At 34.9% G+C, this 17,603-nt stretch overlaps 1 protein-coding gene across 2 annotated transcripts in view; it reads left to right on the forward strand.

The window, feature by feature from the left end:
- Positions 1 to 7,967, forward strand: part of qin (tudor domain-containing protein qin) — a 663,334-nt gene extending 655,367 nt beyond the window's left edge. Inside the window, exons 12-13 of one of the 2 annotated variants that reach the window (XM_075291196.1) lie at positions 6,550 to 7,095; positions 7,157 to 7,967. In XM_075291196.1, the coding sequence (XP_075147311.1) occupies positions 6,550 to 7,095; positions 7,157 to 7,834 (1,224 nt within the window). In that variant the 3' untranslated portion in view covers positions 7,835 to 7,967. The remainder of the gene's footprint in view (positions 1 to 6,549; positions 7,096 to 7,156) is intronic. The other variant, XM_075291197.1, reaches the window with a different exon arrangement.
- The last annotated feature ends 9,636 nt before the right edge of the window (positions 7,968 to 17,603 follow it).

The raw sequence follows: 17,603 nt of genomic DNA on the forward strand, positions 1-17,603 counted from the left end.
TGTTTCAAATAGGTTAAAAACAAAGTAAGAATTAATAAAATGGAACAAATTATTAAAATTTTGTCGAAACAAATGCTAAATCCAATCTACAAAAAGTGCGATTTTTCGAAAATATTTGAAGTCAAACGTTTCAGACAAGCTAGATTTCATTAAAATCCTAAAATAAAATAAAAATACTTTTATTTGACACACCTTAAGAAGTGATGCGAACTCAGTGCATCGGCTGTTGAAATGGTGGACATCCGTCCTATGACAAACCCATGTTTAATTCATCGCTTCTGCGTCAATTTTGAACCACTTCCGGATCCAAAAAGGACATTTCCCTACTTTTTAGGCGACGCTTTTGCTGAGTAGTTAATGTGGTATCACAAATAGCAAACATACAAAGGCACTTGTTGGATTATATTATGTTTGGGGCATGCATGGTTCATAAAAATTATATGTGTGAATGTAAACATATATAAATTTACAAATTTAAAGTAAACATATATATGTTGTGATATTTTATTCAGAGAGCGACAGAGAGAGAATATAGAGAAAGAAATAGAGATAGAAATCGGTAGGGTTGACGAAAGATATCAAATTAACACAGCGAGAGAATCAAAAGAGAGCAATTTCTGTGAAACCGCTTATATGTTGTTTCGGAAACTGTTTTATGATAAGGCCAAAAATTGTATATGCTTAAGTCTAAATATTATTTAATTTGAATATTACAATGAGTATTCGGAATAAAGAGAATAGAGATCCGGAACCAAGAGAATAGATATTTGAAAAAAAAACAGCATGTGTTTTCGTCTTGAGAGCAGCTTTTTACGTATGTGTGGTCAGGTGTTTTGTTTATCATTTTGGCATTATGGGCACAATTTTTTTCTTGGTTCGTTAAAAGAAATCGGAACGTACGAGGAGCAAGTCAAACTATTCAGGCAAAGGAAATTAATAAAAAAAAAACGGTGGAAAGTATACAAAAATTACAAAGAGATCTTCATAAAAATAACGAAACGGCACTATACTCTTTTTAGAGTTGAGACAGTAAAATGAAAAAAGGAGGAAATAGTGAAAAATTAAACAGTAAAATGTATAAGAACAAAGTTTAGTTCCTCTTTATTAATAAGTAGTACAAACGGAGTTGACGGACACCTTCAAATATAAAAGCGGGCATTAAGTTCGAGTTTTGCAGCTAAAACATTTGAAAAAGTTTATTTTCTTTAAAATGAATTATTAAAGAAAAGTAAAAGGAAAAACAGCGTCATTTTAGAGAGATAATGCCAACTTAATACCGGCCTTAAAGTTAAACATTAAATTAAGTACAAAACATGATAAGTTTAAATGCATTTAAAATTGTGTTAAATGCTAGTAAAAAACTGTTCACGCCTAAATAAATGTATGTGTATATTATAAAATTATTTATGTATGTTTATACTCGACTCCACTTTCTTCTTTTGTTAGAGTTTTTGAATTCCTTCCAAAATTTCAAACTTTTATACCAAAAACAGTTTTTTATTATAAAATTGTTATTTTTGCAATAAAAAATAATATTTTATCCAAAAGCTCAGTCCATTTCGTTTATATTCGAAGTTTCATTATAAAAATTTAATAAAGTATGTTATAAATATAAATGTGTAAATTAAAAAAAAAACAATTGGTGTTTGGTCGGAGCAGGGATTGAACCCACGGCCCTTTGCATGTACGGCAGACATGCTAACCACTGCTCCATGTTGCCAATACATGTATGTTTCTGTTAAATAATGTTATGTTTGCATGGGCTCGTGGGCGCTGCAAACTATGCTATATAAATGTAACTTATAACGATAATTGTCTACTGGTGACTATAACAGCTACGTAGCTCAGTGGTAGTGTGTTGGCTTACAAACTGTATGGTCCTCGGTTCGATTCTCCGTCCAGGCGAAAGGTAAAATTTAAAAAAATTATAAAATTGAATAATTTCTTCAACATTATTTGTATTACAGAAAAAGGTGCCAAGAACTAAAAAATTTCGTGGATGTGAAAATTATGTTAGGGAATTAGCACAATCTTCTTTGGGGAAAATTCTTCCAAGCATATAATATTTTTGGGCTCAAAATGCTTCCAAACATATAATATGTTCACATTAAACAAACATATTAATGTTTCGGCAGTATCCAATAATATATGTGCTTCCTGCAAAATATGTTTGGAACATATGTTAGAGAGGCGATTTTTTTGAGGGTGTAGCATTTCACTTATAATTTTCCTCTATAGGTGAAGCTACACTTGTAGTTTAGTCAATGCATGGTTTTAAGCTGAAATCAAAAACAACAATAACACCCAAAAAAATTTGTTACTCATAATAGCAAAAATGTTTGCTAAAACAGCAGACTTTGTTTGCTGAAAAAGGGACAGCCGTAGCATGTAGTTGTTTCAGCAAACATTCGTTAGTTGAAACAGCAAACATTTTTTACAGCTAAAATAGTAATGAAACAGTTTTTGAGATATCCTTATATTTTTAGTTTTTCGACCATTTTTCATTAGAAAAATCATTTCTCGAGCTAAAAATGTACGATTATATCGTTATTGGTACTTAAATGCAAGGTATTGAGATGACGAATAAATGTGGATCTGTGATAAGTTAAGTGGTTCAAAATATATTTAATAAAGGGAACATTTTCAAACAAATGTGCCTACAACTTTGTCATTTTTCTTCTAGTCTTATTCTAACGTTAATGTATCACCTTTCCGAGCATAGAGAGAAACCGGACGTAACTTCAACAGTTGGCACTTTTCCACCGGCACAGAATCACTGCAAAACATGATGAAAAAGTGCCCAATTTTCACCGATATATTTAGAACCACTTAACTTATCACAGATGCAACGATATAACCAGACATTTCTAGCTTGAGATATGATTCTCGCGTCTAGTAAAAAACTAAAAATATAAGTATATCTCAAAACGTCTAACATATAAAAATGTAACCTCTATTTTCGAATTCAGGAGATGAAAACATAAAAAAGCACCTCTCATCAAATATACATGACAAAAATTTTATTTTGTAAACTATTTGTATTTATAGGTATTGTGATGAACGATGTCATCAAAGTTGACCAATAATATAGGTACTTTTAGCAAAAAATCAAATTGATTCAAACTAAAAGCATACATTATTCTCTTAAGGCCGTATTTAGTTGGCATTATTTCGCTATAATAGCAAGGTTGTAATGTTATCCTGGTTTTAATACTCACATTTAAGGTGAACTTTGCCAATTGTATACAGTTTAGCTCAGCTATAGTGGCAGCCCGTTATTTCAGGCTCACTTTGTCTATTTAGTATATTATGCTACCGCAGTGTTGAACTTCTCTCTTGTCACTGAGTGCTGCCCAATTCCATGTTGAGCTCAAAGACACGGAATCTACTTTTTATAGCCGCGCCTGAACATCATTTCGCGTTGCTATGGTAATGTTAGAGTAGCTTTGAAACACTCAGAAATGCCACCAGCATTACAGAGGGAGTAATTCACCAAACCACCGTTGAAAAACTTTAGGTCGAAACTGGGATTGAAACTGGGATTGAATCCATACCCGTTTTTATGCAAAGCTGGTAGAAACCATTGCACGGCGGTTGCTCCCATGAATGTATAATAGTAATTTTCCAATCTAAAAATTATTAAAAACAAAAGGACTATAAAAGGAATGGCAAATTTCTTAATTGAGAAATACAATACTTACCAAATATAATCTCTGCAATAAAAGAAATTTTGGAAAAAAAAATCCTAAACAAAAAGTTTAAAAGTGATGCTTTGATGGCGTTGGCATTTGACATATCGACGTTGACATTTGTCAAAACTGACTTCACTAACAATAGGTCTGTTCGCGTATTTTTCTAGCAATAATTATCCAGTAAAAACTGGCAAGAGAGTAAAAGTGAATTTTTCTCTCTTTGCTTAAAGTTGCTGAAAAGTACGTGAATGCAATCCAGTAACTAGAGAAAAGTAATCGAGAAAAATGGCGATTTTAGCGGCTAAACTCGAACTTAATACCCACCTTAAAATGTAAATTACTAAAAAGGGTTGCTTGTTCACAAATGTTATTGCATACTCAAAAAATACTACTCGTTTTTAACGTTTGAAGTTTTATAATGTATACCATTTTACTATTGTCCATTTGACTGGAGAGACTTTATAATTTTAGTCGGATCAGCAGAAAATTTCAGCAAATTGTTATCTGTTTTAGCAAAACAACTGCTAAAACAGCAGCATTTTGTTTGTTTGTATTAACAACATACTTTTTTCTATGAGTGAATGATTGAGGAATAAACAAACAATAACAAACAAAACGAATGAAAATAGAGGAAGCACGCTCAAAAACAAACCCAGCCAACTACATTCAAATCGATGATTTGAGTTTGGCAAAGGAAAACGGATATGCTTTCAAATTTGTTTAGGCAGTAGCCGACTATCAAACCTTTTTTCGGAAGGTTCAAGTGTAGTTCACTCTGGGTTGAGTGATTTACCCGAATTTATTCTGATAATTGGTTGATAGTTTTGCTGCAAGTAGAGGATGCTGATGAGTAATGTGGTAATTCCGAAACAGCTGTACATCCAACCATCTTGCAGTCTATAGGGCTTTGCCCAAATAAATTTGACAAGCATACTTTTCCTCTGTTGGTTAAGCTACACTTGTAGTTCAGTCAATGCATGGTTTTAAGCTGAAATCAAAAACAACAATAATGATTGGAGAATAAACCAACAATAACAAACAAAACTAATTCACTTCGCAAAAGTGTTGTTATGATTTATCGGTCGATAGATATGCATTAGAAATAAAGGAAAATTTGAGAAACTTTTACAAGATTTCGACTTAGCAGTGGCATACTTAGTATTTTAATTCTACTCCCGGAGCATTTCACTTAAATCGGACTACAACTTTTACCTCTGTGCTCATATGACGGAAAATTGGGCGAAAGATATGTATGGGAGCTACATATATCTAAATCTGAACCGATTTCAATAAAATTTAGCATAGTTAACATACCTACACTACTAATTGTACTCCTAGTGCAAAATTTCAACCAAATTGGGCTAAAACTCTGGCTTCTGGGACCGTATTAGTCCATATCGGGCGAAAGATATATATGGGAGCTATATCTAAATTTGAACCGATTTCAATAATGGCACACTTGACTATAGTACTAATTGTTCTTCTTGTGCAAAATTGTAAGCAAATTAGGGTAAAACTCTGGCTTCTGGGGCCATAAAAGTCGATATCGGGCGAAATATAAACACATAGGTTAGGTTAGGTTATGTGGCAGCCCGATGTATCAGGCTCACTTAGACTATTCAGTCCATTGTGATACCACACATACTTGTGCCAAATATGAAGTCGATTGGACTAAAACTGCGACCTCGACTTTGATTCCAAAAATGTGTTCACAGACAGACGGACATGGATATATCGACTCAGGAGCCCACCCTGAGCATTTTTGCCAAAGACTCGTCTCCTTCTGGGTGTTGCAAACATATGCACTAACTTATAAAACCCTGTTCCACAGTGTGGCGCAGGGTATAAATACAGTAAAAAGAAATAGCTTTTAGTGTAAACTCAAACGTAGTGGCGAGCAAGTCACAACAAGACCACCAGTTAAAAATGTAAATGTCCTAGTAATTTTTGTAATATTTTAATATAAATTTGTCTTTTCGTTTGGTTAATTTGTGTTAAATTTTCTTCTTTTGTTAAAGTTAATTTCCCTAAAGACGGACAACGATGCTGTTCGAAATATTGGAAAGAATATAAAAATAAAACACGATAAAAACTAAGAGCCAGAATTATGATTTTATATGAAATTTTACGAAATTTGAGGAAACTTGGTTTTAGTTCGGTTTTTGTTTATTTTTACGAATTCTTATACCCCGCGGAGAAAATAGTATTAGTAAAATTCCATGCACTATTACTAACTGCTTTGAGTTTAGGATTTTTTACTGAAACAAGTAAATTTTATTATTTCACACAAAAATTTAACTTAATGGAAATAAAATTGCTAAACTAAATTGATGAACATTTTTTCCTTTAGTTTCGAAAGCACTTTTTCTGGGTGCAAATAAAAAATTTTTATAACTTTTTATAATTTACGTGCATTCTTACGCTTATCTGAAACATTTGCCCTCGAATATTTTCAAAAATGATCGATTTTTATAGAAAGGATTTAGTATTTTTGCGGCAAAATTTGAATAATTTGTACCATTTTATTAATTCTAACTATTGTTGCTTTATTATAAGTTACTTCGATGTCTGAGTTTTATTCATTTTTATAAAATAAAACATTAATTGGGCCTAAAAGTTCAGTCTATTAATTTTTAGTTAGGGGGGATCTATAGCCCCCCACCCCCTAGGAAAATTGTCTGGCTACGCTAATGATGCTTGAAGCAGAATATGTTTGGGGGTATATGTTACAGAGGCGCTTTATTTGAGAGTGTAAAACGTTGCATACAGAATAATATTCGAAATTCCGCCTATATTCAGGCCTATTTCATAACTCTTTTACTTGCATTACAATTAAGTCTTTTTTTATACCCATTAGGTTTTCGACTGCATAAATCAACGCAACAGTGACGATGAAATATCTTCTCCAAATTACTTTGGTCAGAGTTTGCCCATTTGTTTTGAGGAGAACGCACACCATTTTCAGTTTAAATCTACCAATCTACCTGGCATCCAGTCAAATGTAATATCAACGACAAATGTAGACAGTAGAAAGACAAATGTAGAAAGAAAACTTGCGACTCCACATGCGAAGAAGCGCATGTTCGACCATAAAGATTACACAAGGATGATGAATGGAGCAATAAAATTATTCGATATGAATAGTTTTTGTGATGAAGATACAAATGATGACGCATTCTGTATCGATGACGACACCGGCGAAGACATTGTTGAAATGAGCCATAGTTTTGCAATGAATTATTGGCATTCGGCTGCCGATGACATGAAAGACGAGGAAGGCAAGGAAATAAGTCAACAATTGGAACAGCGAATTTCTTTGCAAGAAGATGAGGTATATACAACACAGTGTTATTATTTTCTCATCTCATGTCGAAAACCTATGTTGTTCGTACCTTCCCCCTATGTAATATCAAATTTATTGTGATTTTGATTTTCTTTAATAAATATTTCTTTTTTGTTTTCAGGATATTGCATCTGAATTTGAGCATTTCCACCCAAACGATACATCTACAGTTTTCTCCCATTTTAGTGGCATTGAAATTTTCCAACCAGCTCAGTTACCAGCCTGCAACAAACCATTTAACTGTAGAGTAATTAAAATAATATCTGCCACAGTTGTACAGATATTTCCAGTCGCCAATGGGGACTTCAAACGTAGTGATGTAGAAATGCAAATGGATATAAGGCGGCATGCTAAAACTGCTGCGCCACTTACCCGTTTCGAGCCACGAACGCCGTGCTTGGCTTGCTATTCGAAGGATAAAAAGTGGTATAGGGCTGTCATTCGGTCCTATAACCAAATTGCACGAACTGTTGAAGTTTTTTATGTGGACTATCTTAATAGCGAAACACTGCCGCAAAAATATGTAAAAGAGTGCCCGGCAGCCATTTTGAGTGCCCCCCAACGTACTTTTTGTGCTCGTTTGCACGGAATTATCGCAAATTCAAAAATAAGTAGCCTTGATATACGCCGAGCATTACACGATCTTATCGCTAAGCAGAATCTCTTAGGCATTGTGCGAAAACATCCTAACAATCAAAATTTTATGGAAATATGTTTGTATAAATCTAGTAATCTAATTTCAACGGGAACTGTCGCGTACGAAACTCTAATAGAGAAAGGTTTTTACATACGAACTTAATAATTGCAAAGTGATATCAGTATAATTAGAAGTAGAATTTTCTTGTAATATATACAAAATGTATGTATATACTGATGAATTTCATTAATAAACAGTAGGTACTCTTGTTGTACGCTACACAAAAAAAATTGAAGCATGTAGTGTTAGTGTAACAAATGGTATGTTAATCAGTAGTAAGAAGAACAACCTATCATAACTACATTCCTTACAGGACGCTTTTAGAAGAAGTTTCAGAATTTTTTCCAAAAGCGTTTTGCAACAAATTAATAGCTGAGAAATATACAAATTACAAATAAAAAGTAAGTTTTTTACATATTTCTCCACTTTGGGGTTTTTTGATACGAATTTTAGAAATGATGTATTCAGCAGTATTTCTTAAATAATACAAAAGTGTATTTAAAAAGCCGAACATGGAACAATTTTTTAATACACCTCAGCTTTCATTATGTTGATATCTATATCCATTCGAAAATAAAAGCGATTTAGAACCACTGTGCTAGCTCCCGATTTCATAACTTCTGAACTGCAGGGCGATTATCAATAAAAACGAAGCAATTTTGGATGGATTCAGATAATACCCCGATCGCCATATCACTGTTCTTAGTAAGAATTGTGAGGAACACAAGCGTATCGCAATCGCGGACCAAGTTGTCCGGTTGGTCCAATAATCTACATAAAAGTAATATATATGGTTTCCAAATAATAGGTATTAAGGTATATAATAGGTATTTTAAGGTGTATGTTATAATAGGTATTTTAAGGTGTATACTAACTCCGCTCCAGGTTTCATCAAAACATCGGAGGGCACTTGGACAACGTTCAGTGAGGAGACGCTGGAGGTAATATTGGGCACACATTTACCTTGAAATCAGACGGTTGAACCATGCTCTGGCGGTGTATCGGAATCTAGAATAAAATGGGCGTTAAATAGCTTTGAGCCATTCAAATCCCCCGGACCTGATGGAATTACTCCGGCGGAGTTACAAGCAGGGATGTTAACTTATTTATGCGAAATAATATACTTACCTATTTTTTCGTGCGAAAAATCCAGGGTTGTATAAATATGTGTTTGAAAATGCTCAAAATAAACATTTCGCGTTTATTCCGCGCTAACGTTTTTTATATGGAGTATAACAGTTTTTCGTGCAAAACGTGATTTTAGTACTAGGCTTAAAGCGGGAAAAGCATCTCACTCGAGTGTGAAGGATTTCTGACCAATCAGCTCATCCTCATTCCTACTTAAGACTCTGGAAAGGTAGATCTATTGCCTTTAGACATTTTGGCCAAATAGTCAGCTGCAACAACGGCTGTGCGGTTGCGCGAGCTATCGGAAAAAATGTACGGTCACAGTTCGGTCCTCAAAATAATGCCAGATGTGCCTAACGTAGTGGATTACACTTTGGCGAAACCACTTTTCGAGAAAAAGTTTGAAACTCTAATTCCCAACAGTGAGGCGTGGTGTACACAGACCCCGGGGAATAAAAGATATATAGATTTCTACACTGATGGCTCCAAATTGGATGGACAAGTTGGTTTCGGAGTATATTCTAAAGATCTAGAACTTCGAATAGCGAAAAGATTACCTAATCACTGTAGTGTTTTTCAGGCTGAAATATTAGCAATAAAAGAGGTGGCGAATTGGCTGAGAAGTAATGTTCCAAAAAATGTTGGCATTAATATATACTCAGACAGTCAACCTGCAATAAAATCCTTGGAGTCTGTGTTCCTTAACTCGAAGACGGCCATAGACTGCCGCAAATCTCTCAACGAGATGGCTGAGCAGTACAATATTCACCTAATATGGGTGCCTGGCCATAGGAACATACCGGGGAACTGCGAAGCAGATGAGTTAGCAGGGCTACCTTACATATCACAGGGGAACTAGAATCTGTTGGTATGCCTCTGGCCACCTGCAAGCTCCTTCTGCGTGAGAAGGCTGTTATGATGGCCAATATTCGATGAGAGAATTGCAAGGGTTGTAACGACACCAAGCAAATATGGCCCCATTTAAACTTAAACCGCACACTAGATATGCTAGTGTTCTCAAGGCGTCAGATAGCACTCCTGATATCTGCTATAACGGGTCGCTGCCTGATAGGCGAATTTGCAAAAACTATTGGTGCGAAGTATAATGACTATTGTATGAGCTGTCATGATGTGGAGGAAAAGGAATCAATTAAACACCTCTTGTGCGAGTGTCCTGCATTTTGTGTAAGGCATAAGCGAATTTTAGGGGCATATAGCTTTAGATTACTGGCGGACCTGGAAAACGTTAACTTAAGCAGTCTGTTAATGTTTTTGGAACAATCTGGTTGACAATAAGAAAATAATAGAGAAGGTTCAGTGGTTAAAACTAGAAGTGTCCATATGTAATAGGTACTTTTAGTTAAATGTGGTATCACAATGGACTGAATAGTCTAAGTGAGCCTGAAACTTAATCGGGCTGCCACTTTAACCTAACCTAACCTTCACGCATCAACGCTATTGTAAATCCAGAAGACCCTTATCATCCCACTATGTGTATGAATATAAATATGTCCTATTCAAGATCTGTACGAAATAAAACTGACACGAAAAGTGAAAAGAAATACTGGTTTTGTAAAACTGACTACGGAAAACTGAACTCCTTACTATTAAATGTAAATTGGCATGATATTCTTCCTGCGAACAATCTTGAGGAATCAAATATATTTTACGAAACTTTGAACTCATTCATTGGTAAATCTGTCCCATTAATTCGCGTTACTAATTACACTGGTCCGCCCTGGAACAACAATAAATTAAGTAACTTAAACAAGTATATACAGCACTAAGTTCGGCCGGGCCGAATCTTAAATACCCACCACCATGAACCAAATATTAGGGTTTCCTTTGAAATTTCAGGAGGGCTTGAGGACTTGAGGACACTTCCCGAAGATAAATTTAAAGACTTCACCTATGAGGACTATATCAGCTTCTGGATTTATAAGAACCATTTTTGTTTGAGTTTTAGAGGAATCATTAACATCTCTTGTAAGTGTGCAAGAAAATTATAAAATAACATCTTGATTTGAAATCTTAAATCTGTAGAAGTAAAATCTGGAAATTTTACATTGAGTTTCAAGCAATTTTCATGATCAGTGCGCCTTCTACACCCTCAAGAAGTGAAGTCGGTCTATATGGAGGCATTACCAAATGGACCGATAAAAACTTAATCCGATACACGTTTTTGGGAGCGTAAAATACCAGAATATTTACAATTTCAGGCAAATCAGATAAAAACTACGGTTTCTAGAAACCCAAGGAGTTAAATCGGGAGATCGTTCTTATAGGGGCTATACGAAAATATGGACCGATGCTCACCGTTTTCGGCACACCTCTTTATGACCCGAAAATACCTCTAGATTTCCAATTTCAGGCAAATAGGATAAAAACTTCGGATTCTAGAAGCCGAAGAAGTAAGATCGGGAAATCGGTACCAAAATATAGACCGATACTCACCATTTTCGACACACCTCTTTATGGTCCTAAAATACCTCTAGATTTCCAATTTCAGACAAATTGGATAAAAACTACGGTTTCTATAAGCCCAAGACCCCAAATCGGGAGGTCGGTTTATATGGGGACTATATCAAAACCTGGACCGATATAGCCCATCTTCGAACTTGACCCGTCTGCAGACAAAAGACGAGTTTGTGCAAAATTTCAGCACGATTGTTTCATTATTGACGACTGTAGCGTGAATACAACAGACAGACGGACAGGCGGACATCGTTATATCGTCTTAGAATTTCTCCCTGATCAAGAATATATATACTTTATATAGTCGGAAATCGATATTTCGATGTGTTACAAACGGAATGACAAACTTATTATACCTCCGTCACCATTCTATGGTGGTGGGTATAAAAACAGGAAGAATAAACTTTACAAAAAGTACAAAAAATCTGGCTCAGCTACTGATTACGCAAATTACTCAATCGCTCGTTCGGAATACGGCTTGTGGAATAGACAATCATACAATAATTATCTATCATAAATCAAAAATGAATTGAAACTTAACCCAAAATCATTTTACAAATTTGTTAATTCCAAACGTAAATCGAATGTTTATCCAAGAAATCTTCACTATGGTACTGTTGAGGCGGATGATAATGTATCTATATGTAATATGTTTTCCAAGTTCTTTGCAACAACATACTCCCATAAGAATTTCAAACAATCTGATGTGTACCCATATAAGATAATGGAACATTCTACACTCTCCACTCCTTTTATATCTCCTAATATTGTGCTGAGTTACATGGAAAAGACAAAATGTTCTTTTCGTCCGGGGCCTGATGGTATCCCCAGTAACATACTAAAATATTGTGGTCATTCTCTATCGACTGCTCTTTCAATTCTATTTAACGAATCTTTGCGAAGTGGTATCTTTCCCAATCTGTGGAAAGACTCATTTATCATTCCACTATTTAAAAGTGGAAACAAGTCTGATATTACTAACTACAGAGGCATTGCTAAACTGAGTGCTATTCCAAAACTAATGGAGAATATTATATCTGATATTTTGGTTCACCAAGTCTCTTCTTTCACCCAAACAACATGGCTTCCGTAAATCTTGTTCAACCATAACAAATGTCTTGGAACTGACCACAATGATTAATGAAGGCTTTAGAGATTGTTTACAGACTGATGTCGCATATACTGATTTTAGTAAAGCATTTGACAATGTAAATCACTCACTTCTACTGTACAAATTACATCGCATGGGTTTCAGTGACTTGATGGTATCCTGGATTGAAAGTTATCTGACAAATCGAACTCAATGTGTAGTATTTGATAACATTATTTCGGAGTCGATACATGTGCCTTCTGGTGTTCCTCAAGGCAGTCATCTTGGACCTTTATTGTTCTGTTTATTTATAAATGACCTTCCACCAGCAATTCGATTTGGTAATATTACACTTATGTATGTTGACAATGTTAAAATTATGAAAATTATCCGGAATAGTGATAACCAAGCACTACACCAATCTGATCTAAATAGCATGTACAACTGGTGTTCTCTAAATATGATGGAACTGAACATAAAAAAATGCAAGCAGATTTGAACTACATTGATAGAAATTACTGTATTAATAACGACATGCTTGAAACTGTTGAATCCTTTAAGGATCTCGGAATACTGTTGGATCGGAGACTAGATTTTAGATCTCACATATCTATGACCGTCAATAACTCATATGGATTACTCAAACCATGCCATTTTACAAGGAAAGACTTTCACTTGTCAAATTGCCTACACAGAAAAGTAGACGTACTATGCTGAATATCTGTTTTATGGTTGATGTTATTAGTGGTAGATTTAAATCCGAGTTCCTTTTAACAGTATCTCATTCAATATACCGTCAAGACCTACTCGTAATTTTGAACTGCTTCGCATTCAGTAGTTTCGCACAAACTTTGAATATAACGATCCTGTTCGCCGACTATGTGATGAGTTTAATAAATACTATAAATATTTTGATCTTTCAGAAGATAAATATACTATAAAAAGAAATATAACACTATTATTAAATACTTAGGCATAAGATACCATTTGTAAATATTGTAGTACAGCATTGTTAGTCTGTAAAGATTACTCCTTAGATGAATAATAATAAAAAAATAAATAAACGAAATTTCACAAAATTTCATTTTTCATTTCACTTTATTTATAATTATAATCAGAAGCTCAAATAAGGCCAAACTTGATTACAAAAGTTTTACATTGGTTAGACACTTAATTATAAAATATAATTTAAGCTCATAAATATCAATACTATATATAATTTTTGAATATATTATTAATATACTAATCAAGATTCATGAACCTAACACGAACATGGATGAATGGAAGGAAAAGAGATGTAAACACAGTTCGAAAAATTTAAGTGTTAGCTATGGTAGGAGTTCATAACCGAGATAGAACCAGTTCCTCAAATCTAAAACATGACAAATTAAAATTCCTATTTTCGTAAGGTATTAAAGTATTCCGTAACCGCGTGACTCGAATTAGGAACGATCGCTGCATCCCCAAAGTTTGAAAACGGGGCATTATCAACGCATGCATTCTACACGAACCTACAAACTGGAATCTTTCTGCCAGATTTGGCGGTGTTCTAAATTTAAGTACTTTGTAAAACAACATCATGGTTCTAAGCTTCATGAAGTTATCGAATGTACAACCAAGGAGTTCAATTGAGCGAGATGTGACATGATCATAATAGCCCAAGTGATATATGTAGCGAACAATACGATTAAAAAACATTTTCAAATGATGAAGGCTACCTAAAGTGGATCTTGAGAATACCTCAAGTCCATACGTAATATGCGGCAGAATTAAACTAGTCCCAATCTTCTTCCTTACACCAAATAAATATATAAAATTGTATAGTGGACGATGTGTTATATACTCTTTGCAGAATGGTAGTGACATTTGATATAACCTTGTTCACATGCTTATCGAAGGGAGCCACCGTGGTGCAATGGTTAGCATGCCCGCCTTGCATACACAAGGTCGTGGGTTCGATTCCTGCTTCGACGGAACACCAAAAAGTTTTTCAGCAGTGGATTATCCCACCTCAGTAATGCTGGTGACATTTCTGAGGGTTTCAAAGCTTCTCTAAGTGGTTTCACTGCAATGTGGAACGCCGTTCGGACTCGGATATAAAAGGGAGGTCCCTTGTCATTGAGCTTAACATGGAATCGGGCAGCACTCAGTGATAAGAGAGAAGTTCACCAATGTGGTATCACAATGGACTGAATAGTCTAAGTGAGCCTGATACATCGGGCTGCCACCTAACCTAACCTATGTTTATCGAATTTCAAGTGATTATCTAGGCAAAAACCCAATACTCTCATTTCACTTACGTTATGAAGAATATTACCGTCAATATTAAAACGTAACGACGTGTTACCGTAATATTTAAATGCCATAGACTTCGACTTACCGGCATTCACATCGATGAAATTATCCAACCACCACCCAGAAATTCTTTCAAGCTCGGCATTAGCAGCGTGCTGAAAGTTTACGTCCTCAATTGCGACAACTAACAACTACAGATCATCTGCGTACAAATAAGGTCTAGCAAAATTTATCACATGGAAAATATCATTCATGTAGATGGAAAACAATAGTGGGCCCAATATTGATCCCTGAGGAACACCACGGTATACGCTGCGGATATCAGAAGTAACACCCCAGCAAAAAATACTTCAGCAGTAAGAGTTTAGTTGCGCTTTTTGGTATATAATAAAGTAGGCAGTACATCCACACTGCATGAATCGGTGGCAATAACGTAAACGAGTAATCAAACTAGTTTATGATCATTCGTTTACGTTATTGCAACCAATTCATGCAGTATAGATGCATCAAAGGTAGTGCTGTTTTCCTTCACGCCAACAATGCTATACTCAAGATTATATATCACTTCTGAGCAATTATAGCAGCGCTATGTAGAAGCAGCTCTAAATCGGGACATCGCCCACAAAATCAGCGCTGATTCGGTTGTTTTGTAAGCAGTTGATACTGTCTCTCTCCCTTACAATCATGCTGAAATAGTGCTCCATTTTTTGCAGGGACCCTGCAGATACTGAGTTCTGCTACACATGAATTATCTTGATAAATTTTAATGGTTTTCTATCGCTTCTAATAGCATTAGATTTAATCCTATTAATAGCAGACCATACCTCTTCCACATCAACATTTCTCATAGAAAACCCTTCTTCTGAATTACCCCCATCGACCACAATAGACGAAGGATTAGCCAAAGGTGGAACCGTGAAAAAATGGCTGCAGGCATTAACATCAATGTCAAAATCCACAGAGCCGTCATCAAGATATCCGAGATTTTTCAACTCTCTCCACATATCCTTCGTCGATGATGTCGAAAAAATTGCCTGTAATGCATTCTCTTACGTTTCCTAATCACCGATATTAAACAGTTCCTATACCTACAAAATGTCTTCCAGTTGTCGTCATTCCTGTCCTCAACATAGGCTCTATAAGCGTAATCCCTCATCTCTATAGCCACCAATATGGGCCGGGCACGCATCCAATTTCTCCCATCCCTCTCGCGCAAAAATTAGAACGTTTAAGATGCACCAGTGGATTTATAGATAAATTAATATATTAAAAGTTGATATTTGAACAAAAAATTGTGACCAAAACCGCGAAAATGCGAAATTAAATTTTGAGCAGCATTGCTCTTCACGAATAACACAAAACCAACTGCACGAAAATCAATCGGTCTATATTTCTCCAATGTACAGGAACCAAACTCCTTTGGAGTAGGACAAACTTGTGCAATATTTAATACTTTTGGGTAAATCGAATAGTTAATCATCAAATTAAATATATCGGTTAAATAGATTGTACTGGAAGTCTACACTTTTGTAAAGCTATGCATGAAATAGCGTCATGACCGGGGCTTTTATTTACTTGTAAATTAAGGATTGGTTCTGCAATAACAATTTGGGATATATTGCTAAAAGAGAAATTTTGCGTACACTGTTGTTGGAAATTGTTCATACAGATGTTATATATATATATATATATATATATATATATATATATATATATATATATATATATATATATATATATATATATATATATATATATATATATATATATATATATATATATATATATATATATATATATATATATATATATATATATATATATATATATATCTACACATTACGATACCTTTCAAAACTCAACTTCACTTATTAATTATTGTCTTCTGTCTTCCTCAGATTTGGTTGAGTTGTCTGGTCAATTTCAATGTCCGGGTTTATCCCCTCACTCGCTTATATTTTGTTCAATTAATGTATACAGTGTACCGCAATTTTATGAGTACGTTGATTATGATGCTCTTGGCATCGATCGAATAAACGACGCGTTTGAATACTGTGATTTCTCTGGTGTATATTGCACGTTGGATGTTGACGTTCAGATGGCCCTGTTGTATGCCAATTTGCGCCAGGTACATGGAATTTCCCCTACTCGTAGGAAGAGGTTTTGTACCAGAGGAAGGATGTGTGCTTCAATGATCCCAGTGTTACATATTACGTATCTCTGCGGGAGGGAATACGTCCGTCACCCTTCCGCTGAGAATAGGAGAATTTTTTGTCCAAGTCGGAATAGAGCGAAACGTGTTATAAGAAGGATTTCATAATAGATTATTTGATGGTAAACCAAATAAAGAAGTTTAGTCAATACTTAAAAAGTATGGAGTGGGGAAGTGCATTGATGTTATTGATGTTGACGTTGAAGAATTGAATAATATGTTTGTGTCTCATCAGAATGTTAGTAGGGATGTTTTCCCGAGTATCTCAAATGTTAGTGAAGGTAATTTTTCGTTTCGTGCTGTCACTTGTGCTGACTTAGTTGATGCTCTGTCTCTTATCGAGTCGATTGACGGTTTTACTTTAAAGTACCTGAAATTGTGTTTCCAATTTTTTGCCAGGCTTCTTCTGTATATTGTTAATACTATTTTCATGACTTCGTCGTATCCATCTTGATGGAAAATTAGCAAGGTTATTTATATTCGGTTATTTAAATAGAGCAACAGCATTGCCCTATTTCTATTATGTCCACACTGGTAGAAAAAAGGCGGTATGTGGCGATTACCGTTTGGTATTAATAAATTGATTCACGTTACCTTTTAATTTTGGTACCACTTTACATGAGGTATTATTGTGGTATTAAGTACCACAAGGCCGTAACACATGATATGTA

The sequence above is a fragment of the Haematobia irritans genome, chromosome 1 (genome assembly GCF_050003625.1).
Source record: "Haematobia irritans isolate KBUSLIRL chromosome 1, ASM5000362v1, whole genome shotgun sequence".
NCBI classification, from domain to species: domain Eukaryota; kingdom Metazoa; phylum Arthropoda; class Insecta; order Diptera; family Muscidae; genus Haematobia; species Haematobia irritans.